This window comes from Ornithodoros turicata, chromosome 3, assembly GCF_037126465.1.
Source record: "Ornithodoros turicata isolate Travis chromosome 3, ASM3712646v1, whole genome shotgun sequence".
Lineage (NCBI taxonomy): Eukaryota > Metazoa > Arthropoda > Arachnida > Ixodida > Argasidae > Ornithodoros > Ornithodoros turicata.
In genome coordinates this window covers 77,168,712-77,192,795 of record NC_088203.1, presented here as the reverse complement: position 1 = coordinate 77,192,795, position 24,084 = coordinate 77,168,712, and the positions used below count along the sequence as shown (strand labels likewise).

At 46.5% G+C, this 24,084-nt stretch overlaps 3 protein-coding genes across 5 annotated transcripts; 2 read left to right on the top strand and 1 right to left on the bottom strand.

Annotated features, from left to right (window-relative positions):
* Positions 1 to 8: 8 nt before the first annotated feature.
* LOC135388661 (F-box only protein 33-like) lies at positions 9 to 4,287 on the bottom strand. Its single transcript, XM_064618357.1, has 3 exons — positions 3,840 to 4,287; positions 2,293 to 2,987; positions 9 to 1,847 (listed from the first exon to the last, which is right to left on the bottom strand). The coding sequence occupies exons 1-3, from the start codon at positions 4,262 to 4,264 to the stop codon at positions 1,561 to 1,563; spliced, it is 1,407 nt and encodes a 468-aa protein (XP_064474427.1). The 5' UTR covers positions 4,265 to 4,287; the 3' UTR covers positions 9 to 1,560.
* A 102-nt stretch (positions 4,288 to 4,389) lies between these two features.
* LOC135388662 (frataxin, mitochondrial-like) lies at positions 4,390 to 6,308 on the top strand. 3 transcript variants are annotated; one of them, XM_064618358.1, is made up of 5 exons: positions 4,390 to 4,601; positions 4,907 to 4,986; positions 5,070 to 5,193; positions 5,502 to 5,599; positions 6,090 to 6,308. In XM_064618358.1, the coding sequence occupies exons 1-5, from the start codon at positions 4,458 to 4,460 to the stop codon at positions 6,229 to 6,231; spliced, it is 588 nt and encodes a 195-aa protein (XP_064474428.1). In that variant the 5' UTR covers positions 4,390 to 4,457; the 3' UTR covers positions 6,232 to 6,308. The 3 variants fall into 3 exon arrangements, with proteins under 3 accessions (XP_064474428.1, XP_064474430.1, XP_064474429.1); XM_064618360.1 differs by lacking the exon at positions 4,390 to 4,601 and adding an exon at positions 4,613 to 4,752; XM_064618359.1 differs by lacking the exon at positions 4,390 to 4,601 and adding an exon at positions 4,613 to 4,817.
* A 10,279-nt stretch (positions 6,309 to 16,587) lies between these two features.
* Positions 16,588 to 23,455, top strand: LOC135389694 (uncharacterized). Its single transcript, XM_064619728.1, has 4 exons — positions 16,588 to 16,777; positions 19,293 to 19,436; positions 19,956 to 21,092; positions 22,230 to 23,455. Exons 1-4 carry the CDS (start codon positions 16,588 to 16,590, stop codon positions 22,427 to 22,429), a joined length of 1,671 nt encoding a protein of 556 aa, XP_064475798.1. The 3' UTR covers positions 22,430 to 23,455.
* Positions 23,456 to 24,084: the final 629 nt, after the last annotated feature.

Genomic DNA, 24,084 nt, shown 5'->3' with positions numbered 1-24,084 from the left:
AGCATAGCATCAGTATAGTCAACATTTATTAATTTCACTGAAAAATAACATCTACCTTTGAAAACAATAATTACTCAATAGGTCGTTAAAAGCGGGCATGAGCAATAAAAATATATAACTTGCTTTGGTCAATTTAATATGGCACACACCTGCCAGGCTTCACATAATGAAGGTTACAGGGATCGTTAACCAACAATTTCCCACACTGAGGCCCCCATGGCCAGAGTCACGAATACTGCAGTAGGAAAAGCTTACCCTGCCACACAAAAGTAACAATAGAAGACATTAATAGGTTAATACACGTTCAAATTTCATTGCGTATGGTTTATAGTCAAGATTCCCACAAAAATTACGTGTTCTCTTCCGTCGTTTCCCAAAACCACGTCATTTCAATTGCAGCGCCACCTTGTGCCATTTTCCTGAGTAACACCAGCAATTTTACAGCATTTGCAGGCACGTAGTTGGAGAGTTCTTTCAAAATATTACAAAAGTTGAGCCTCACATTAGGCTTACACCATTTTTTAAACAGTTTTTTGTACGCACGCAAATAGTGTAATGCTGTGGGTGTCTGAAAGACGTGGATCTGGGAAGACGTGTCTTTGTCAAGGAACACCGAGACTGTTGTTATGGTGTTTTCGCTCCTCAGGTAACAATGAGGCCTTTAGTGTTTTTACTTTAGTAGCACATTGCTAAATCCACAACCACGAGTTAGGATATTCTTTTCTCTAGAGTGAAACTGGATTCTTCTGCCACTTGGGATGTATGGTAGCTGTCGTTTAGTTGAAAGTGACTCCCATTAAGAACCTCTATCGGGGCAGTAAACTAGAGTTTGTGGTCAGTTTTGCCCGCAAACATGAAATGTCGTCCTTGCTGTAAAAAAGCACCATCTCAGAGGCAGATACTAAAATGTGAGCACCACGGATACCCCGCACCACGACCACGAGAAAAAGATCACGATTTTCATTTTTTATGACTCCTGAATTTGAGAAGGGTCTTCCTCTCAAAGCTACTATCACAGGAAATACTCCCGAGGGTCGTGGCGTCAAGGTGATACATTTGGAAAACGTGCGCACTCAACAGGTGTTAATTCTCAGGATGCTTCAAAATGTGTTGGAATACTTTTTACTTTGCCACTCTCAGGCCAACGGCACCGGCCTCTTAGTAAAGCAGCCAACAACCCTCTAAAAACATGGTGTAAAAAAGGGGCTGTTCTTTTCCCCTTGTATAAACTTCCTAGTGTGTTTGATCTTTGCACAACAGTAAAACGCCAACATCAGGCACCATCATTTCTAATCAACGAGGGTGATATTCTTCAACCTGCCAAAAATCAAGCAGGGGTCATCTGTTATATATGGTGTAAATATAAATAGACTCTCTTCAAAAAGATGCAACAATGATGCGTTGTTGGAATGCGCAGCTTTGTCCTTAAAATATCTCGATCACTGTGCTGTGTGTATGGTATCGTTGGTCACCACCGATAATGTTCTTAATGCGCGCTTTCAGAAAGTTTGTAAACAGATGATGATGACAAAAAAGCGCGTGTGGTGCCCCGTGTTGCGGCTATGCCTCAGAATAGCCCTGAAGCAGTTGAAGGCTCTTCAGGTAGCTGCGGAATGCCCCGTGTTCCACTTCTATTGGTGACTGGGTACTGTCGAGCGTCCACTTGCGTTGGAGACTTGTCGATACTTCAGTTTCGAGACGCTGAACATCAGTGGGGCACAGTTCACTGTAATAAGGTCCTCCCGATCCTCCCTCCGACACACAGTCAAGCGGGATACGCAGTTCTTTGAGTTGCTGGCCACGTAGGCGCGCCACCGCAATCAGGTCTGTATCGGCAATTTCGTGTCCTGTAAAGCATACATATTGTTAGGACAGTACATCCATCTGGAAATTTTCAGCCACTGTTACGTAGACGGGACTGAGAAATGGGGGACAGCATGTATACAGAGTGTTTATTTCCAGACACGCCAGAGATGGAAAGACAGGAAACGGACGGGAGGAGAAAAAGGGGGTTGAGGGATTCAAGAAAATTCTCAAACAATCCTTGTACATGCTTCTTTTTCTGTCACCATGGCTTTCATGTGGGCCAAACAGACAAAAGGCCACAGCACCTGCAATACACTACATATTGTGGACTCTATTGTGTTCACATGCACCAGAACCTGACGAAGAGGAACCTCCTTGTGCGTCACGGCATGTGCAGTAATCTCGAAGAATTTTACAGCCCACAGTGAATTTTAACAGCTGGAACAGATATATGCTTGGAAAACTTCCATAAGTTAGTATACTAACCCACAAGCTGCAGGCTAGCAAGGCGATGACATCTCCAAGCCAGCATCACCACAGGACTCTCGGCTCTCACCAAAAAAGTCCTATGCGGAATTGCATCTTCTTCTGTCAGGGCGTTCACTACATTTACAGCACACAGTGTCTCTGCATATCTTCCCCAGAGGTAATTAAGGACCTCCCCATGGAACGCGTCGCTGTAATATGAGCTGAACTCCGCCAGAGGCATCGACGGACACAGCAGGCTCTCTACGGCTGTAAATGGCTCGCACGTATGGAGCAGTATAAGTGTTACCCGCAACTGAGGCGCACTCGAAGCCAGCCTCGACCAAGAGGAGTCTTTGATTGACTTCTGATAGCTGTCCTCCAGTCCATGTACATGAAGAATGAGCTTAGACAGTGGTGCCACCTTGTCAGCGAGGAGGAGGAGTAGGTGGTCGCAGACATAGTCGTAGTCGATGCTCAAAGTTCGTAAACGGCTGAACACGGAGAGCAGGCCAAGCCGGATTTCCGGAATGGGATAATGGTCCGGGTTGTCCTTGACACTGGCCAAGTGGAGGTGCGAGAGTGTGTGGCGATGATGAAGGCTTAGCAATCCCAGGAGGTGATCAGAGTGGTGAAGCAGGTCTTCCAGGCCACCAAGTGACAAGTGTTCCAAATTGGTGGAAGTGCGAATCACTTGTTTGATGGCTTCGAGGAACCTGAGGAAAGGTTGGTGAAGAGGGTATGAATCACAGGTTTTCTGACTTGACTAAGCAACAACATTAGGTTGTGCGTGTGAAGATTCACCAGGAAAAGTAGGAATCCTAAAACAACTCAACTGCACTTTAGCCATGCTTTAGGTTGCATTTACAAGATTGCGGCAGGCTCGCTTGTAGCTCTCCCATTGTTACTCTTACCGGTTTTTACACGCGAGCATTTTTTAAGGCAATCTTAGTGCAAGGTCACGAGAAATGTGTCTGTACACTTGATCTGTTATTTTCGGACTTTTGTGTGACTGGTGGCATGGCTGCCTAATTTCATTTGAATTATTGTCACGACATTACAATAAAATATTGCAGAGTTTGCACAACACGATGCTTTTTCTTGTTGACTCGTCATGCAATATAGGGTTTAGCCAAACTACACATGTGGTTGTCAGAAATGACAGTTTCGCGAGAGTTCCGCAAAAAAGGCAATCATACAGCCTGCATACGTGAGGATGTTGGTTAAGGACTGCGATGACATTTAATGAACTGTACCAAACAAACAGGCTGTCCATATGACACATATTGAAGATGGGTACAAATGATAAGTGGGGTTTGATGCACATCAGACTTAACGTGTGCTAACGAAGTGCCTCGCAACCCTGTAACTGCGTCGGAAGTACACGGTGAGTACACGGTATCAGTGATGAGCTACACTTTCAACTTCCTTGTTTTACAAATGTTACCCTTATCTACTATCCACGCCACCCAAGGAGGCGATCAACCTACTGATCCTAATGTTTGTTTAACTAATTTTCTCTCCTTTACGCACCGCGCCACAAAAAACGGTGACTGTCTTCTGCTTACCTGTCGTACACTGCGAAGGTTTCGTTTTCGTTCGAACACCCATTGGCAACGTAGGGCCAGTCGACAACACAAGCCGTTGGTCGTAGCGTGAGCGAATGTAGCATTCTGTTTTCTCCCAGTTGTGTGAGGACGGCGACACATTGCTGGATGATGTTTGCACTAGTACAGTCAAATTCGAGCGTGACATATCGTAAAAATCGGCCGCACTTTCTAGAGAGGAATTCGGCCCGTCGCCAGCAGTTTTTCTTCAGACAAAATTTGATGTTGAGCTTCGTCCAAAATCGAGGGTGGAATAGACATTCTCTCCATGCCTTACACGATGATGATGCTCGTAATTTGTCTTGAAAAGGCAAGTATTTGTAAATTTCAACCAAGACGATAGATGGTAAATATGCGAAATTTGCAGTCACCCTCCCCGCCGACATCACTACTTCGTCGCCCTCCAGAACAACACGGACCAACATTGCGATATATATATCTTTGATGAACGGCCGACGCGGCGCTAGCAGAGGATCGTGTTTCTGTTTTAGATGTCTCCGGCTAAATTCAGCGGAATAGCGTCGAACGGCTTCGCACATTGTGCTCTCGTCTGCTGCTCGTGTTGCGTCTCCTGCGCGAATGGAAATTTTCAGTGTTTCACGGAGGCATTTGTACCTTTGTTTGCGCCAGTGCAGTATATTACGGATTTACAGGAGGAGCGCTTGCTCTTGCAAAGGATGTGCAGCGCAATATAATGGCCACAAATACCCAAGGACTGCTAGTGTCAGTGCCACTTATGTCTGCCGTTGTGATTGAATTATGGGGTCGAGCAGGCTCTAAGTAATCTTACGTAGTCACCGGATATAATAGACAAATAAAAGCGAACAGAAAATTGTGTCAGTGTTCACCGCGGTGACACCGACAGAACCCCCCGGTGCAGTGCAGTTGACAAATACATTGTTTCTGGCGCGGTTTTCCTTCTTTTCTGAACTGCTTCATGTAGGATTATTCAGTACATACAGTGTCTTGCCGTGTTCTACCTCGTGTAGTCTTAGCCCATTATAATGTGTCTTCTTGTTTTTATTCAGCCAATGCAGCAAATGGGTCTGCTACGAACTCCCTGCACTGCCTTGTGGAGGACGTCGTCATTTCGCGCAGGATCAACAGAGTAGGCTCTTGATGAACTCATTTTGGAAAGGTGCCCTTCTGGGCATTGCTTCCCTCACGCATTGTTTTCTGTGTCATCACTAGATCGTCCATATCTGCGGCCCAGTACGAGTCAATCACCCAAGAAACGTTGGAATCCCTAGCAGAGCGTTTTGAGGAGATTCTTGATGATGTGACCGACATTCCTGAAGCCGACCTAGCTCTCAGTGTAAGCAGTTCTTGGCAGCCTGTTAACTGTACATGTGATTCTCCCTCTAAACTTGTATATTACATATCATGCTTATTCTTATGTATTCATAATGTCAGCACAATGGGACGAGACACAAACACGACACACAGCACTTTTGCTGTTGTGTTTCAGCATTGTTGTTTGCTGCAATAACACACACAACACTTTTGCTGCAGCAAAAGTGTTGTGTGTGTTATTTGTGTCTTGTTCCATTGCACTACAAGTATGAGTAGAGGCTTATACCAACTGCCCTGAATCCACATGGTTGTCCATCTACTTTTATGCAGGATGGTGTTCTTACTGTACACTTTGGAGAAAAGCTTGGGACCTACGTCATCAACAAGCAGACGCCAAATCGGCAGATCTGGTTGTCATCACCTGTGAGGTGCGTTTCAAATGATCCTACAGCTCTATAGGTTTCATGTTGTGACTATACATACCCTAATTCCTGCAGTAGCACACTAGCACCTACAGACAGTGGCGTAGCCACGGGGGGCTAGGGGGGGCCGGGCCCCCCCTACCTGCCACGGGCCGACCCACGCAAATCGTGCAAATCCGAGGAGAAAATAATATATAGGAGGGGGTACCAATGTGAGCGTATCAAAATACTTCCAATCTGGTGACAGGGCCTCATTGGTCATAACAGCCTACATGTAATCGCATTGTGAACGTTCAAATCAGTCTAGATTTGCATCCCTAATCTTGCGGTGTCAGCAATAGCTCCCTGGCAATAAAATGTGTGTGTTGGCTGACACAGGAATAGTGGGAGGGGTGGGGGGGGGAGGTCTGGCTACGCCACTGCCTACAGATGCTACAAGATACCTGTGGATGCCATCAGAAGATAACCCATAGTCCCCTATTTTTTCACTCTTTAGTGGGCCCAAGAGATATGACTTTGTTGACAACAGATGGATCTATATGCGGGACAATGTATCCCTGCACCGGCTACTTGCAAAGGAGGTGTCGGAGTTTCTCAAGAAAGATATAGACTTTGGAAAATGTTCCTATGCTGCATAGTGGCCAAGGTAGTATGATAATTGAACATCAATGTATGTATTTATTGCAAAGTAAAGTCAGCATAAGGTGCCATGTTTTATGAGAAACGAAGGAATATTTTTTCTCGTGGCTGTGTGGTTGGAAAACGTAATTCCAATGTACTGTTTGCTTCTATCAAGTGTACAAAACTTGGACCTAAATCTGACAGTGAATCTGGACCAACCAGTTTTTGATCAGGCTAGGTCAGAGCAAATCCAGCCTGGAACCAACAGAATAGCCCTGGAACATCATTCTGTGCCCAGCCCAATTAAAACCAGATCAGGCCTGATCAACGCTGGACGCCATGCTAATCTGTGGCTCTATTTCACTTTTCTTCGAAAGGATGGCGCTCTAGGAGGCCGCTCCTCATTGGAGGAACGGAGCGCCGAAACGTGTGAACGATGGTAGCCGGCAACGAGATGGGTACTACGTAAGCGCAACCCGTAGCCCGTAAGCGCGAACGTGGCAGTGTGAACCAGCCTTAAGACGCGCAAGACACCGTGGCTCGGTTGAGCCATGCACACACCCAGGGCCGTCTCAAGGCAAGCGCGGGGCACAGTGCCATGAATCGATGCGCGTGGCCTGATACAAAAGTGATGGAGGCGCGAGAAAAAAGAAGAAAACGGCATCACGGCCAGAGTTACGTTCTCGGCATAAACACACCAAATCATCAGCGACATACTTTAACTACGTTGATTGACTACACTCTTGTGTTCTTACTTGACGGCCTGTTTTATACGGTGTTTATATAAGTACAAAACTGTCGATCAGAATACTATAAATATATAACCGCCGCGAAGGGACGTTAAATGTGGTATGGCGTGTGTTGAGATTTCACTCTGGTGTGCAAAATTAATCCACACACTGACCACTGGGGTCTCGCTCATCATCATCATCGATGTCTCGCGACGTAAAGCCACAAATTACTTATAAAAGTATGAATAGAGAGTTACATATATAGGTACTTATAACGAGGCGCATAGTTACAGACATAGGAAACTATTCTTCCTTTCTGGCGAACTCGGAAATAATATCTGATACCAGTCAACAGATTCTGCTATTTCGTTTTGGATCGACAGCATTGCATAGCGCATTGGATAGCGCGTTGGACTCACGCTTTGGTGGCGCTATCTTTCCCGCTTTAGTCAGTGAGGTTTGCCCAGGGCACGTGGCCCATCAATGTGCGGGGGCCTGTGCGGCTGGGCACGCATACCGCACCAACAGTCGGTCTCGTCATACTATGTCGTGTCTCGTTTGCACAAACCTAACGTCCAACGCTTCGTGGTGCTGCCGTCCGCGCAGGTCACGCGTTCGCGCGCTAAAGGGGCCACCGAAGTACAAGCATTCCTGGCTTCAGCATTCACATTCGGAATGAAGATACCGTTACTATGACAGCAGCACAGAAGGAACGGGATGTGAAAGGACTGGATATTGTGGGATAATTCTTCGCCCAATGTGATTATATATATTTTATGCTGCATATCAGGAAATAGGCTCGACAAAAGCGAAATGGTGCTGACAAGCTGGCGCGTGACTGCGAAATAAACCCGAGACAAAAAGTGCAGACAAATATTTCTGATCCTTTGTTTGATGTTTAATGATTGTTTAATGTCTAAATATTTCACCTATTTCCATATCAGGAAATAGGTCGGGCGAGCTGCTGCACTTCGCTAGGGGCGCCACTGAGTATTGTCCAGCCTCTGTTGTAGTCCAGCGGCCCTCGCGGCGAACTCGCGCGTTCTTTCCCTGTCTGTCATATGTGGTCGGTGTGGATCCAGGGCATTTGCTAACCGTCAGAAAGCTTAAGAAAATTTTTCATGTGCCTGTTGTTTTGGCAAGTTATGTGTCGTGTTTGGTTGCGCAGGATAATAGAAAAATGTTTGTCCGACGAGAACATACTTCGTTGTGGCTGGGGGGATGTCTGGTGGGGAACATCAAATTTATGCGTCATGTTTTCAACCACGCGCATAATTGAAGCTCCTTGATAGTAAAATAATTCATATAGTATGTGCACAAACATAGAAGCATGGTGGGACTCACGTGGTAGTTGGTTATTTCGGTACAGGGGAGCTTGAGTGTAAAAATCGAGAGCATTTATTGGTCACTCACTTATATAAAAATCTTTCAGACAAGTGCAAAAGCGTATGAAAATAATGCGTCAATGCTGCTTTTACGAAATGCTGTGAGCGTGATATCGGACTTAGTTCCAAGTAAGCTAATCCAGCCACAGATTTTAACCCTGACTTGGCGAAATGCAGTAGGCGCACAATAAATAGGCCCTGTGGTCGTTAATGAAAATATGGGGCCAAGAAATTCGTTTTTTTTAATATGCCTCAACACCTAGTATATCGTGAGACGCTAGGAAGGTTATCCCTCTATTTTGTCGGATGACTCCATAGCGTAATCCTGCAAGGAATGTAAATTCCCTGGGTAGGTGTGCCTCAGAAAGCTCTTTCTGTACTTCATATCTCAGGAGCGCTGCTGCTTTGTGTATGTGATGTGGTGTTCCTCCTTCTAGTATTTCTTGTACAGATAACGAGCACTGGAAGTTTTCCCCACTTATTTCCACTTTTCGTTGGAAATCGGTACCACACAAATGCCGACTAAAAATTTTAGTTTCAATACCTCCAAACAACAAAGAAAAGCGAGTTGGGACCACGGCTATAAATGACCAAGACGACTGACATCTGTCGTACCTTGCGTTAGGGAGGTCTTTAACTCCACCAAGGGAAGACTGAAGCTGCTTTTTAATAGCTGTCAGACGACGCATTCGTTTTCGTTTTTAGGAGGTTCGAAAACTAAAATCGTGATTTCAAAAGTACAAACTCTTATTATCATTGACTATTTCACACAGTGGATGAAATTAAAATAAATTATGAGTCTGTCAGGGTGGGCCCATGGAGAAAGAGAACGGGGTGAGAAAATGTCACGAGTAATTTGTCTTCTTCTTCTTTGTCCGGTGAGCAGTTGTCCGCTCCCCATTGTGGGTATGCCCAAACACGACAGAACAGCCCGCCCGTCCTAACAACGAAGTAGGGAATTGCGCACGAGGCAGGGAACCCAAGTGGAAAGTGGCGACTGCCAACCATTGGCTAGTGTTCTGTTTTTGGTCGGCATGCGACTTAGTCGGCCACTGCACCTTGGACCAACGTCAATATGATGTCGCTCACAGTTGTTGTCGAACGACGTTGTGCGGCGATTTGCGGGTGTGCTATTGAGAGATTTGCATAATATAGGCGGGTCAATGTCGGCCCTGCACTGCAAACAGACCCGAAAACAATGCAGCTGATGCAGCAAAAAGACGCTTTGACGGTTGGCAGAAAGTCGGATGACAGTTGGCCAACGACTCTTTCGGCCAGCCAACGTTGGCGCAATGTTGCATAGTGATAGGCAGAGCGAGATTTGGCAAGCCGTCGGCCAGGGGGCAGACCTGTACCAAGAACGAGCTCGTTGGCGAAGCACCTGCCAGGCACGGCTAGGTTTGCTAGCTAAACTCTTGCCAAGCTCGGTCCAATCTCGGTATGTTTCCTTGGGGAGAGGGAAAGGCGGAATGGTGTAGCACTGCGTAAGTTCGACTTTCGATTGGCCAAGAGATTGTCTCGAACCAAAAGCAGTAAGAAACAGAGACATTATCTTCATGGTGAGGTAATCCGACCATAAATTCCTCATTTCAGTGTTGTTTGTGTACACGTCGAATTAAACTTAGACACCTCACCTTTCATTTTGACTCATACGCGAACAGGGCTCTCGAATCTGTGGATGCTCGCGAGACAACCTATGTATAGTATCTGTTCTTCCTCAGGAAAGAAATGCTTACGTCTTCCCATCCTAGAGTTAGCAATATGAGAAATGTAATTGCTTTTCTTTGTGAGCTGTTTGATTCTGGTGGTCTCGGACATATTGCGAGCTTTTATGATTCTCCCTTTCTCTATTTTGTTTTTTTTTTCACTTTGAAACGCTGTTCCGTTGTGGGAAATTTCTGTGCTCTAAAACGGCGTGCTCACTGACCGTTGTGGGAAATACTAGCAACAAACAAAGGATGATAAATCGTTACTCTACGCTGCGAGACAATTGAGTATGAATAACCAACGTCGGGCCTACTGCTCTATGGCTGTGGGGCCCATGGTCGGCCCATCAATAAAAATGGCTTGCTGGCCAGGGTGAAGCCAGGGAGACCCCAAGCTGCAACCAATCTTGGTTTTGTGCTGGCACTTCCTTGGCCCTATGTCGTTCAGGTCGTCCATATACGTTGGCGGAACCTCCGGCCGCGTTAGGCCAACCAATGTCAATCCCCGACCTTGGCCCGGTCACTTTTACGTAGGTCGGTCCGACAACTTTTAGTCTCACACTGTGCATTGGGCCGACTTTGTGCCGACATTGTTTTTCCCCTTGGGAATATATTCGCCCTCCTGCCGCAACGTGGAGCCGGTGGCGCTCCAAAGGTGAAGTGCGGCTCCCCTATGACCCTCCGTTCGGCCGTGGTCTGGTGTTAGCAGACGGAAAAGACCGAGGTCTTGTTGATCATGACGTCATTGATGCCAGCCTATATGCGTATAGGGCACAGGGATCCAAAACAAAGGTATTTCATATGGCTGAGTTACAGCGCCCGCAAAACGGCATGCAGGCAATTTGTCACCTCTGCAACCGGTTCTTCAGAGGTAGAGAGTGGCGGATACAGGGGTCGGTTGGGCGAGCCCCCCCCTCTCCCGCAAAAAAACAAACAAACAAAAAACAAAGCAAAAGAAAGAAACGTTCGTCTTATATTAAGTTTGCCTCTCCCTCGCCTCCCCACTACACGCTTCGACTAAGGACCCCCCTCCCCTCCCCAAAGAAAGAAAAAAAAGAAAGAAAAAGTGAGGGTCCGCCCCTGCATCGCCATTCACATTACATCTCAAAGATCCCGCTCATCTTACTGAGACTGTCGCTGAAGTTTTTAAGCTGAGGGTTGGGCGCCAATTTAGTCGTTATTCACTTTGTGACTCTGTTACGTTGCCACTTTCAGAACTTCATATTATTAACATTTTTCACTATACTACCGGTTCCATCACAATGTCCCTTCCTAAAAGAGGTGGCCAGGACTTCCCACGCAGCCGGTATTCCACAGTCTGCGTCATGGATATCATTACTAACAATCTATAATTGCCATTTAATCACTCTCTTGGGTGACTGGGACTGCGAAGTAACCCGGGTTCAAGTCCCGGCACCGGCTGTGCTGTCTGGGTGTCTTCTTTGGACTTTCCCCATACATTATAAGGGAAGTGTCGGCACAGTTCCCTGTGAAGTCTGCACAGGACGCCCCGAGCAACGTTGTAAAGTTGGAACTTGCTGTGTGACAGAAATGCCGGGTTTCTTTTATATTTTTACTTCTATGTGCCCCCCCCCCCCCGCGCTTTCGGAGAACACGGCCGGACACTTCGAAGATGTCAGCCTCGTTTCTAGCGGGTCTGGATAGTGCTCCTAGAGTCTGGAGCGAAAACACGGGGGATCCGGTTACCCTGAGGGGTTCTTCCTATGGTTCTGTGTACCAAACAGGGAGCTATAAATCTCAGGGTTCGGGAGTGGTTTGGTCAGCCGATGTAACGTTTGTACCGGGTGTACTGTTTTTGTATTATTTTCGTCAAGTGTGTAACCTAAGCCGTGCAAAGGGAAGGGCAGCACCGGGGACTGGAAAACAACGCCATGAGCGGGGAGAGTTGAAACAAAGAAAGGGGACTTGGCTAACGGACTCTGAGGCGAACGGACGTGTCAGGACGAACGTCTTGACTGTGCTTTGTAAATATCATCGTGTCGTGGAGTGACCGAGACGTTGCCCGATTTCATCATGAACACAGCAACTGGCAACGGCAAGCAGTGGGATCAGAAGAAAGAAGAAAACAACGAACCAACAACTTCTCTCTCCATCCAAGTTTTACTAACGTATACCGGCATACCGCTCGCTATGACCTCTGCCTTAGCTGTGGCCGCAGGTATAAAGGAAGAAGAAGAAGCAGAAATCATCAACAGTGCACCGTTTTCATCAGCTGCCATTGTTTAATCGATACGCCGTTCCCGCTGAGTGATGGAACCATTCAACGCCACTCTAGGAAACACTACCGTCCTGCCTCCTGATTTTGTCACCTCCAACTTGAGCTCTCCGTCTAACCACACCGCTACTTCTCTCGCATTCCCGCGTTCTCTCCTGGTGCAATCCCTCGCTTGGGCTGTACAGCACAGCATCAACGAATCTCGCACCAAGAGACACGGGAGCCCGTTTCGCAGGGCTTACGACGCCAGCAACATCCTGGACTGGGTGGAAGCGCGACACTCAAGCAGGAGTGCAACGACTCTGCAACTGGTGCACGTAGCCGTGATTGTAGCCACAGTGATGGCACTGTTACTGGGTGTCGCCTGCTACGCCTGTTACAACCGGAAGGCGCCGCCGAAACGAATGGCACGGCACAAGCACTACGGCAAGCTTCGTGACAGCCCGTCGCCGCGGCCCAATGTGTTTGAAGCGTCACCCGTCCGGCACAGCCCACAGTGGCCGTCTCTGTCTTTGATCAATCTGTTGACGAATTATCCGTCGACCGGGATGTCCAGGGAAGGAGGCAACATGTGACAAACGCCGAATATGTGGTGGTTCAAGTGCGCTGACAAAACGGGAGCATAATTTGTCTTCGTCGTCGTCGATTCCGCGTTCAATAAACCACGTAGTAGTAGGTCGTGCAATAAACTAGTGATGGGACGAATCCAGAATTTTCTGAATCCGAATCCAAGGAAGGTTCTATGAATCCACGAATCTTTCGAATCCTTTCCTAAGAAAGAGTTTAAAAAGACAAAAAAAAAAAAGAAAAAAAAAGAAGAAGAAAAGAAACGCTTCTACTGAAAAGTGTTATGAAGCAGAATATGATATCTTCGTTTAATGAGAAACAAATTAAATAATAGTTTGCTTTCAGGAGAAAACATACCCGTATACTTAAATGCAATTTATGCGACAAATAACTGTCATTTATTACTTCTTCTTCTAAATGCAATTTATTTAACATGTTGTTCATCGACTACAGGAAACACATAAATTCTCGAGTCCGAATTTTTTACATATAACTAAAATAATCAAAAGCAAAGCTATGTTACTTTCAAACTTGTAATGTAAGAGTCCCTCCCTGAACTCTTGCAGTCCCAGGGCAATGTAGTGGTGGTGGTGGTGGTGACGAAAACTGGCTCCAGAGCAATGTAAAGAAACAAGGAAACATCCGCCAGCCAATCAGGCTTTAGGCGAAGTTCGGAGGTGCCAATTTTTAAAAGAAAGAGACAAACGTGTTTGGTAGATTCGAAAGGTTCGATTCGCCTTTTGGGCACTGGGATTCGGATTTCCGAATATCGAATCCCTGTCTAGGATTCGAGGATTCGGAAAGATTCGGTTGGCACACCCTATAGAATAAACGTAGATCCAGATATCAGTCTGCAGCGAAGAACGAGAAAGTTTGTAGCTCTACAGGTTTTCCCGCTCATTTTAATCCATTGGTCACTGAATTTAATCCAAGCGCTACCCAATTTAGTCCAGTGGTCAACCAAGTTAATCCATGCGCTACCCAATTTAATCCAAGCAACACGTGTAAATGTATTCCATATGTTCTTCGTCATGGAAATTCCCCTGACTGAGACTTTCATGATTATGCCAATGTATCATGAGTTTATGACTACTGATCCAACAATTAACACGAGTTTTTTTGCAGCCATGCGGTGTTTGATGACTGCTTTTTGTCATGACATTTCACGACTATTTTCATGATGTGTGCCATAAATTGGTTTTCTGGAACTATTGCTGGATTTTAACGGTGTCATACAGTGTTTTATGATTGCCGACGGTCAATGTGACATTACATGACTATGATATGTGCCATGAGTCGATTTTTCGGGGGCTTCTGCTGCTTCAAACATTGTCATACGGTGGTTCATGACTACCAACTGTCATTGTGACATTCCATGACCATTTTCACGATATCTGTCATGTGGATCAATTTTAGGGAGCTACGGCTGCTTCAAAAAGTGTCATATGGTGTTTTACGACTACCGATTGTCATTATGACATTCCATGGCTATTTTCATGATATGTGCCACCGATCGATTTTAGGGGACTGCGGCTGCTCCAAATAGTGTCACAGAGCAACCGTAGTCTTATAACATCGATTCATAGCACACGTAAAGATATCATGAAATGTCATAATGACTGTCGGTAGTCATAAAATACCATCTGACCTGTTTGAAGCCACCGTAGTTCGATAACATCGATTCATAGCACATATGATGAAAATAGTCATGGAATATCATAATGACATCGACAGTCGTAAAACACTCGATGACATTATTTCAAGCAGCTGTACTCCCATAAAATCGATTCATGTCACGTGAAAATATAGTATTGAAATGTCATAATGACCACCAGTGGTCATAAAACAACGTATGACACTGTTTCAAGCAGCTGTAGTCCCAAAAAGTCGACTGATGCCACATATCATGAAAATAGTCATGTAATGTCATAATGGCTGTCGATAGTCATAAGACACTATATGACACTGTTTGACGCAACCTATAAAATCGGCTCCTAGCACACATCATGAAAACAGTCATAGAACATTATAATGACCGTTGGCAGTCACAAAACACTGTCGTGACACTATTGAAGCAGCAGTAGTCCCATAAAATCAATGCATGGCAATACTATGAAAATAGTCATGACATGTCATAATGGGAAACAGCAGTCATAAAACACCGCATGACACTGCAAGAACCAGGGGCTGTTCGATCAGCAGTCATAAACTCAGGATACATTGAGGTAGTCATGAAAGTCTCAGTCATTACAATTTCCTTGACGAAATATGTATATGGAATACATTTACACGTGTTACTTGGATTAAATTGGGTAGCGTTTGGATTAAATTGAGCGACCAATGAATTAAAATGAGCGGGAAAACCTGTAGTTGTCCAAGGAAGGCAGCGACCCCTGTAACGAAGGCTGATTTCGCTTTTACTGAAGAAATCTCAGAACCATGGGAAGTTTAGAAGTCATTGAAAAAATGTACTGCTCTTATATATAGGTCGTAGACTAAAGTACGTTTTTTGCGTGGATAACAAAAATTCTTAGTACAATTATTCCTCCGCCTGTACCGCAGGTTAGAGAAATGAGGCGGAGAAGGAATAGAGAGAATTCTATCGCGATAATTGAGATAATTCTGTATGAGGCAAAGTGATGCTGTTTCTCCGTAGCCAATAAACACAAGGACAGGAAGCACTGCACACGTGAGAAAGGGGCCAAAACAAAGCAGCTACACCGACTTTGTCACGCTGTTGTTGGGAAAAATAGCATTGATCTTCATGGGCAGAGCCAACCACTTAGTAGTTGCAAGCACTTGTTCGCACGTGTTCCTGCTTTTCCAGAAGGAGAAAAGCTATGCTCAAAGTCTAGAGCAAGAGAGATTGCAGACTCTTTCCCTACAGCAGACATGCTTTTCTCCTCGTATTGCCTCTGTTGCCACACTGTGACAGTCAAGAACAAGAATGACCTATTTTCTCTCTTCCATTTGTTGGCAGTTCAAAAATACATTCTTCAGGGTCAAAACACGAACAATTTTCCAATACAAACGTCCGAATCAAGTGGTAGAAAATGCACCATGGTCAGCGAGCGTTACCAACAAAAGATAAAGCCTTGCCCCTGCTTTAATAAACTTCACCCGACCAATGTTGTCAAATGCACGCATACAATTTGCTTTATTCACTGCGACACGGTTGTGTATGCAAAATAAAAAATAAATATCTAAAGGTACTAATGGTTCATTGTATATAAGTTTGACGGAAATGTGCGCGATGAAAATGGCAGACACTAATCGTGAGGCCTCATGCAGCGCTCAATGCCAACGTTCGGTGAGCACGAGGTGCAAATATGAGATAGTACAAACAAATCAGCATGAACAGAGGTTTAATATGTCTACGGAAATGCACTACGTAAGCTACAAGGTGACGTGCACTTTAAAATGGACAAAAGGCACAAGGTCTCCAGCACAAGGCAGCTACCATCATGCCATTCAGCGTAGACGCCCGACAGTTTAATTTCCATTTGGCGTCAACCAGGCCAAGGTATATCCCCGTCTAAAGCGTTCCTCTTTCTCCAAGAACAATATTCTCTTCCGCCTACTGTCATCGTCGAGAGCGCAATCGGACAAGGTCAATAACTTCTTGCGGCGCTTCTGGCAGCGGCATCACTTATGCAACTGTATGTCCCTTATAGTCTATTAGGGTCTGCCCTTGAGTACTTCCGATAAGACTTGCGCGCCGTTTACATTCCATGCAGTGCACGAAAGGATGGCTACACAAGTGGACTCTGCTCGCAGTTGGGCAGTGGCTGTGGCCTGTTGTTGGATTAATGGGTTCATCTTGGCCCTGGTGAGGTCATCGGCTGTCATCTATGTAGGAACTCTGCACGCATTCGACGTTGACAGGCAACAGGCCTCTTGGCCCATAACGTTAACGGTGGTCTGCAATTGCTTTGGCAGTAAGTCGATCTTTGGCCTTTGCTTATTTCCAGTCAAGGATGAACTGTGTTCGAATTGTGTGTTCGAGTTGCATTCCTACCAGTAGTTGGACAGGTCAGGTTGTGTAGGCATCAACTACGGAACTGTATCTGTTGTGCCAGAAATTAAGCAGTCCCTGGGTACTAGGTCGTCGTTCTTCCCAATTGTGGGCGCATTATCTCTTGAAGATTCCGCACGTACCTATAGAGCATCGACCTGTGACAAAATAAGATCTAACGTTATCTTCGGCTACGCTTCGAATTTACTATTTGTTCTGATGATATCTGTTCATGCTGTCTACTCGTCAAGTAGTACATGTGCCAACTGGGACGACTGCCAAGTTCTGGGTGTTGAGCTTATTAGCGCGGATAATTCTTTGAGGATTCCGTGTTAAAGCAAGCGTGCACTGCGTCTTACAGTTTGAGAACGGTTTGAAGACGGCATGCCGCTCGAGGGGATCCTGTGCCGAATTCATAGGGAATTCTACCAACATTTGCTACGCTTTACACACATGAGGGCAACCCCGGGTAAGCACTGAGACGGTACATCCGATGCCGGGATTCGAACCTGGTACACTTCCCCGTTCTTAATCCTAGCCATTCTGCCACAATTGCAACTCACTTTTGTGTTCTGTCCTATTCATATCAACTTGGAAAGCTGTCATTTTCCGGACAGCGCGCCACGTTTGAAGTTTTGACATGGCTTGGAGATTCGAAACATGTTGGTGTCCTGGAGGAATTCTTTTCCGCAAACACCTGGCGACTACGCATGCTTAATAAAACACGGGCTCATTGTCTGAGAAGTATTATCCTGTGAATTAGGCAACCGAGGGAGACCATGGTTTCGCTTCTCTCTTGTCGCGACGTAGTGCTCCGACTTCATCCACCTACAGCCCGCAGATCAGCAGAGTCCGAGTTGTTCGATAATTATGCCCAATCATCCTGAATGAGGACAACACCTGGGATATAGAGCCAGCGGTCGCCTTTCTTTGCGCTCGGGTACATGGCGATTTTCGAAGAATTGGGTTTAGACGGGACGTATGGAAAGAAGTACATCACGGGTTCTGCGTGGTTTCGAAGAGGAGCCTCGAGAAGATTGAACCCTGTTCCTCCAGTGGAACTTGGGGACTGTACAATTTCTACGGTTCTATGATTTTCTACGCTAGATAGGTCCTATATAGGCAACGTACGCCTTGCATGGTCACACTTGACGGCGCACACCTGTGAAGCACTGAATGAGGTCATGAAGTAGGTAGTATATGGCGGACCGAAGAATGGGAATAGGGCTAGATTTGAGTACATCCCAGTAAGCGCGATCCCCCTTCCACTGCTGTCGGAGCTTTACAAGTGGTTCTGGTGTCCGCTCGACCCTCCACGCGTATCCTGTCCTCTCAGGTTCGGCAGTTTCCTTCAGGTTCCTTGGCCAAGTGTCAAGCTTCACGTTGCCCGTAAGTACCACAGTCACCGGACTGACCTTAGTACATTACGCCCCATTGCGCGACTGGACTGCGCCTATAAGACCACAGCAGAACGACTGTTTTGTCTGCTTTACTGGTCGCGAGTCAGGCACCACGTGTTGAGGGAAGGACCACGCAGCCACACGTACTTATACCTTGCACATGATCCATCCACTCGATCCATCCACTAGATAGGGGACCGCAATCTTTCTCGACAAGGGAAATGTTCTTTCATTGCATAAGCCGCGTGAGTGCCTTTTCTCTCTGGCATGGGGCTGTGGTCTCGTTGACGATAGTCCCGTTCGCACGATACAGGTTCTGCATAATCAAGACACTTCGTCCGTTACAGCCGACCGCATTTCTGCGCATATTGTAGTCCTGCGGAGCGCCAGGGAGGACCGCCTTCTTTCCCTCGCCTTATGTGCATTGGAGATTGAGCCGTTGCTGTAGCGTTTGAGCCGTTGCTGTAGCGTTTTCAATGGAATTCCTGTGCAGGGCTTGAGGGCTGCGCAGGAGAGAGCTTGCGTGTTGTTGTTGTCGTCTCTGTTTTGCTTGCTCCTTCTACCGTGGACTCTCACCAACTAGCCTGTCTTAACGCGCTTATAGTCAAGGCTTCTTAGCTTGCTGAACCCTATGGGGTGCTCTTTCTATTAAATAACTGCTTCAGCAGTTCAGTCGGTAATGTGCTGCACTACTGCGCTCAACGTCGCTGGGTCGTTCCCGTCCAAGAGCGGTAGCAATGTGGGAGTGAGAAATTTCGACAAAGGTCGGAGATTTTCGTCGCACGTTAAAGGACCTCAGGTCACCTCTGTGCCTCAGGCGGTCGAAATTTTAGTCAGTCATACAATGCGGCTAATGCACGTGGAAAAGCCATGCAAAATTAACCTACATTTCTGTAAAACATCTCCAAAACTACCCTAGGACCACAGAGGGAGAAATTTCTTTCCTAGAATCCGTTCAGAAGTGAATTTATCAAATATTGATGTGACCGATAACAACCACCCTTTTGCATTTCTACAGGCAAACTGTTCTCTATGCAGAACCGCTGGCCGGTGTGCTGGCCAGATACGTGAGCATCTGGAAGGTAACACTCATCGGCTGCATCATGGCCTCCTTTGCTGTCTGCGTGTCCTTTCACGCCACGAACATTATCTTTCTGGCTGCCTTCCTAGGTGTCGTACAAGGTATGTGAGGTCTAACCGGCACTTCAATAGTACGTTTTTTGCAGTCCTCAGAAGCGGTAACTGAATGTCTTAATCAATGAGCGCTAACTGTGCTTCTGGCACAACTTCGCGTGTACAATGTGCGGAGTGTGGCACCGATTCTAGCTCACATATTTGCAAGTCCTGAAAATTTAGACACTAGTCACCATCCGTGCACGAGTGAAGAAATATTAGGTGCACTTGGGGAATAAGTTGGGAAAATGTTGAAGACGGCACGTAAACCTGTTTCGACAATGTCCAGGTGTCAAATCGTCAAATCGGGTCAACTACGCGTCATTTTCGTATTCCGTATAATTTGCATAACACAATGACTTTTCTCATCCTCATTCAAAATGTATACAATTCATGCCACAGGCAGGCGTTGCTCATATCCGTTCAGATGTTGTCCCAGTTCGAGTACGGTACGAATTGTGTAGAGCTTTCATGACCTCACTCTGCGTGGACTAGTAAAGATACAACACTCCATAATACTCACAACAGGAACGGGCGTTGGATTGACGGGGCTTCATCCAGTGGTCATCAACCAGCACTTCCACCGGCATCGGGCCACAGCCTCAGGCATCAGCGCTGCTGGGTTCACTATAGGCGGCCTCATATTTCCTCCACTGGTTCAAGCACTACTGCAACAATATGGCTTCCGTGGAACACTCCTCATCATTGGTGCTATCATGCTTAACGCGGGTGCTGGAGCATTCATGCAAGGAGATCCACCTAAACAGTCAATTCTTCCTAGTCAGTCTGACATTCAGCCTACAAAACCATCGGGATCCACGTCGTCCCCAATTGCACGAAACGGCACAGCAATCAAAGCAGATGGCACGAATCGAATACTGGACGAGCCTGGAAGAAAATGTTTAAAATATGATGGGATTATTACGAGGGAACCTGAATATGAGCATGCTCTACTGCATGACCATGAGGCCTTGTTCCACAAGAGGGATAGGACAGAACAAGACGACGACCAGCAACATTGCAACACTCATTTTGACAGCAAGGGAGACATTTCGAGGATGTCATACGAGATGAAACAAGCAACCGATAGAAAGACCCACAATGAACTGTCCGATGTCACAGAGCCGTTTATGGAAAAATCGATGAACAACAACGGTCAACTGAAGACGTCCTTTTCCCCTCCTTGTACGAAGCCAGACTATTTCCTGTCCTTCCTCTTCAAGCTAAAGTTCTATCTGATCGCGATGTCTTTCGCACAGATCCTGAACTGTATGGTGTCTTACATGACTGTCATCGTGGACTTCGCCGCAGACCGTGGCGTGACGCGATGGTACGCCGTCTTTCTCATAACCACCTATAACATCAGTGACCTCGTGGCGAGACTCGGGTCTGGTTGGATAACGGACAAAGGTTACCTCTCACGCAGTGCAGTGATGTCGCTTCACCTTTTCGTGTGGGGTGCTGTCCAATACATGATCCCGGCGTGCGACGACTTTTACTACCAGGTGATGATGGCTGTGATGTGTGGATGGTGTACGGGATGCACCATCATATTGGTGCCGGTGCTTTTCATGGAACTTGTGGGTATCGACAAACTTGGTGTATGCTACGGAATGGCCACCCTACTAGCGGGATTTTTAGGGTTCGCAAGACCACCGTTAATAGGTATGTGTACACTTAGCAGTGATGAGCATCTACTGTGTGAACTGCTAACTAACTGCTAATAGGTATGTGTACGTTTAGCAGCGATGAGCGTGTACTGTGCGAGAGGCAATCTCTCTTTGTGGGGATACCTGGGAGATGTCCCACAGTATGGTTTCTGGGAGGAGGTCCTCTACACTCGATGAGCCCGTGGCGACAGAATTACTCCTTCAGCGCCACGAGGTGCCGCCCGCCTATAGGGTTCCTGTAGAATCTAAGACACCCTGCCCTAGAGTTTCGATGTCGGTACACTACCTTTCGCGACGTGGAGTGATGCGACCAGCCATTCGAGTCAATATAAGCATAAATGTGCCGCTCTTAGGTTGAACACGACTACACTGGAACGTTGACTTAGTACTCGAGATTTAAATCAGAACGTGGCGAATCAGATTATAAATTATAATATATTAAAGGACTAGCTTTAGTGATACCTGCCCCTCCAGCTCACAAATATGAAACCAGGGGATGTAGATAAGGAATTGCAAGAAAAAAAAAAGAAGAATAGGCAGCAGAGGTGAGCTTCCGGCTGGGGCCGGTTAAACATTAAACCCCATAGAGAGAGCCCAGGATTTTTTCTGAGAGGGGAGTACAGCCTTGGTCAGCGGGGTTGATACACGATCTAGGTCAATTAACGCTATGTGAAGACAGAAATGGGGGAGGAATCTAGATCCGCCCCTGTATAGAGAGCACATCAGAGCGCAAAAAACCTCTTGGGTTTCTCTTTATTGGAGAACCTATAGCTCCCGGGACCTGCATATTCGGCGCCTCCGCGGGCGGCTGGTGCCAGGGACGGCGCTGCCTCCATCCTCCCCTGTCGGAACTAAAGTCCGAACTGCTCTGATAGGCAGCAACTGCAAGCGAGAAAACGATAAAATAAACGAGCCATAATGATATGGCTAAGGTTGCCAGGGCATAAACAACTGATTTATCTACCTTTAAAATGGCTCTTCAAGCTAACAGCCTGTTCGACCAGTGGAGAGTTGCAGACCCAGGTGTCAATAACGTCGGGTTTCTGTTTCCATAGAGTGTACGTGTCTTCTATCGCGCTATTTACCACCCATATGAGAAGAAGGGCTTATGAAATGATGTTGTTCTTTACAGGTTACTACAGAGACGCCCTAGGAGACTACGAGGGCTTGTTCAATTTATTCGGCGCGCTCTCCGCGTCCATAGCATTTTTGTGGTTGTGCATTGCTATCTGGGAAAGGTGTAAGTGCCGAGAGATTGTCAAACGGTTCCGAAATATGTTGTCGTATTTTGCACCCCAACGTAGTACAACGCCGAAGGGGTCAGTCTACTGATCTGCGTATGATTTCTATTCAGGAGGTTGAGTATCGCGACAACGACAAGTGTAATGTAGGCAGGCTCATCTGCATGAAGCAGGGAAGAAAAACAATACCGACCATGATAATGATAATAATTCGTGGCTTCACGTCGAGAGACAACTGTGATCATGGGTTGTCGTACTCTGGGTTCGATATGTCCACCTCTTGGTATATCGAGGCTCAACACGTCACACAAGTACGCCACTAAAAGTGTAGTTCTCGGAGAGAAGATCTGCTGGATCGTAATCACGTCGCAATTTGCTTTAAGCATGGTTTCCTAAGACGAAGATCATCCATCGCCAAGTTCAAGGCTACGTTCAAGGCTGTAAGGATACACAAAGAGTCCCCTGGATCCTGTGAACGACGCCTTCCACCCTCTTCGTCATGTACTGTTTTACTTGCAACAAATACTTGCGATACTGTGCATATTGCGACACCACTAGCCTTCATGTGCACCTCGTCATATTTGCCTCAATAATTCGTGCTGGACTTCACAGAACGTACACAGCCCTTGGCGCTCCTATTGTGCATCCCACTTGATGTCATCGACAGCATCAGCGGAACTATGGTACAGCTTCTATGCCAATGCCGCCTAGATATAGGAAGCCTGCTTAGTGCCCCTTCACTCATTCGCCATGCGGATACAGAGCCGCCATGTCCTCTAATCCAGATAAAATCGCCGCAGACGACACACATGTATACTCTCTGCGGCTACCAGTGGCTGCCACGTCGTTGAAGCGGCCAGCGTTCCTTGTCATTTCGCCTGCGCTTCTGCTGTTCTTCGCCTGCGCTGCGTGAGAGGCCGTTGAATGGTCAGAGGAGTGTCCACAGCCACGTCGCAGAACCGCGTTGACTTCGCCTATCACCATATAGTAACAGGCGGGCCACGTGGTACGCTTGGCGGGGTGACCACTAAAGAGCCGTTCCCTGGCCAGCCCGTGTGCCTATACGATTGTCCGCGTTGTACACGCTTAAAAATGAACTTCACCACATAGCACGCTCCTAGCCAACCATCATCACGAGTGACATCGTTCTTTCCCCTGATTTGCTAAAAACGGGGGGCGTACGCCATTTTTGTGGCATTATGCAGTTCATAATTGCCACAAAAATGACATACGCCCCTGTTTTCATCAAGTCAAGGAAGAGAACATTGTCATTCCGGATGATGGTCGGCTAGGAGCGTGCTATGCGCTGAAGCTCTGTTTTTAGAGTGTAAGAGGAGACTGCACGACTAAAACAAGTCCGGTGTTAGACGTTCACGTTGGAGACAAATCTCTCGAATAAGGAAGGCATCGCTGATGACGACCCAGTGCGCAGATATCGCACTGATAATGGTGCCTTCACTACCATATGGTGAACAAGGAACAAAGACATCATGGTGACAAAAGTATTCCGAATTAATATACTTAGTTTTGTGTTTTTCTAAACTTTTACACAACCCGTGTCAAGCCATATCCTGACAAATGATAGGACTTGAATTTCATTCTGAAGTGTATTAGATAGTCCATGCAATAATTTTGAAGCTTCAGAGATCGCGAATAAAACACAAGCAACGATAAATGTTGAACCGAATGCTTAATGTCCAGTTCCCACTTGATGACGCTTCCGTCGCTTGCGGAAGTAGACGCGCG

What these genes read in the sequence shown, in the direction of transcription:
- LOC135388661 (XM_064618357.1), bottom strand. Translation starts at nt 4,264, where the DNA reads ATGTCGGCGGGGAGGGTGACTGCAAATTTCGCATATTTACCATCTATC. An exon ending in ACCTTCGCAGTGTACGACAG is followed by an intron (nt 2,988 to 3,839) that starts GTAAGCAGAAGA and finishes ACCTTTCCTCAG; the next exon opens with GTTCCTCGAAGCCATCAAAC. An exon ending in TGCTAGCCTGCAGCTTGTGG is followed by an intron (nt 1,848 to 2,292) that starts GTTAGTATACTA and finishes TATGCTTTACAG; the next exon opens with GACACGAAATTGCCGATACA.
- LOC135388662 (XM_064618358.1), top strand. Translation starts at nt 4,458, where the DNA reads ATGGAAATTTTCAGTGTTTCACGGAGGCATTTGTACCTTTGTTTGCGC. An exon ending in TTTCGCGCAGGATCAACAGA is followed by an intron (nt 4,987 to 5,069) that starts GTAGGCTCTTGA and finishes TGTCATCACTAG; the next exon opens with ATCGTCCATATCTGCGGCCC. An exon ending in AAGCCGACCTAGCTCTCAGT is followed by an intron (nt 5,194 to 5,501) that starts GTAAGCAGTTCT and finishes ACTTTTATGCAG; the next exon opens with GATGGTGTTCTTACTGTACA.
- LOC135389694 (XM_064619728.1), top strand. Translation starts at nt 16,588, where the DNA reads ATGGCTACACAAGTGGACTCTGCTCGCAGTTGGGCAGTGGCTGTGGCC. An exon ending in GGTCTGCAATTGCTTTGGCA is followed by an intron (nt 16,778 to 19,292) that starts GTAAGTCGATCT and finishes TTCTCTATGCAG; the next exon opens with AACCGCTGGCCGGTGTGCTG. An exon ending in CGCAAGACCACCGTTAATAG is followed by an intron (nt 21,093 to 22,229) that starts GTATGTGTACAC and finishes TGTTCTTTACAG; the next exon opens with GTTACTACAGAGACGCCCTA.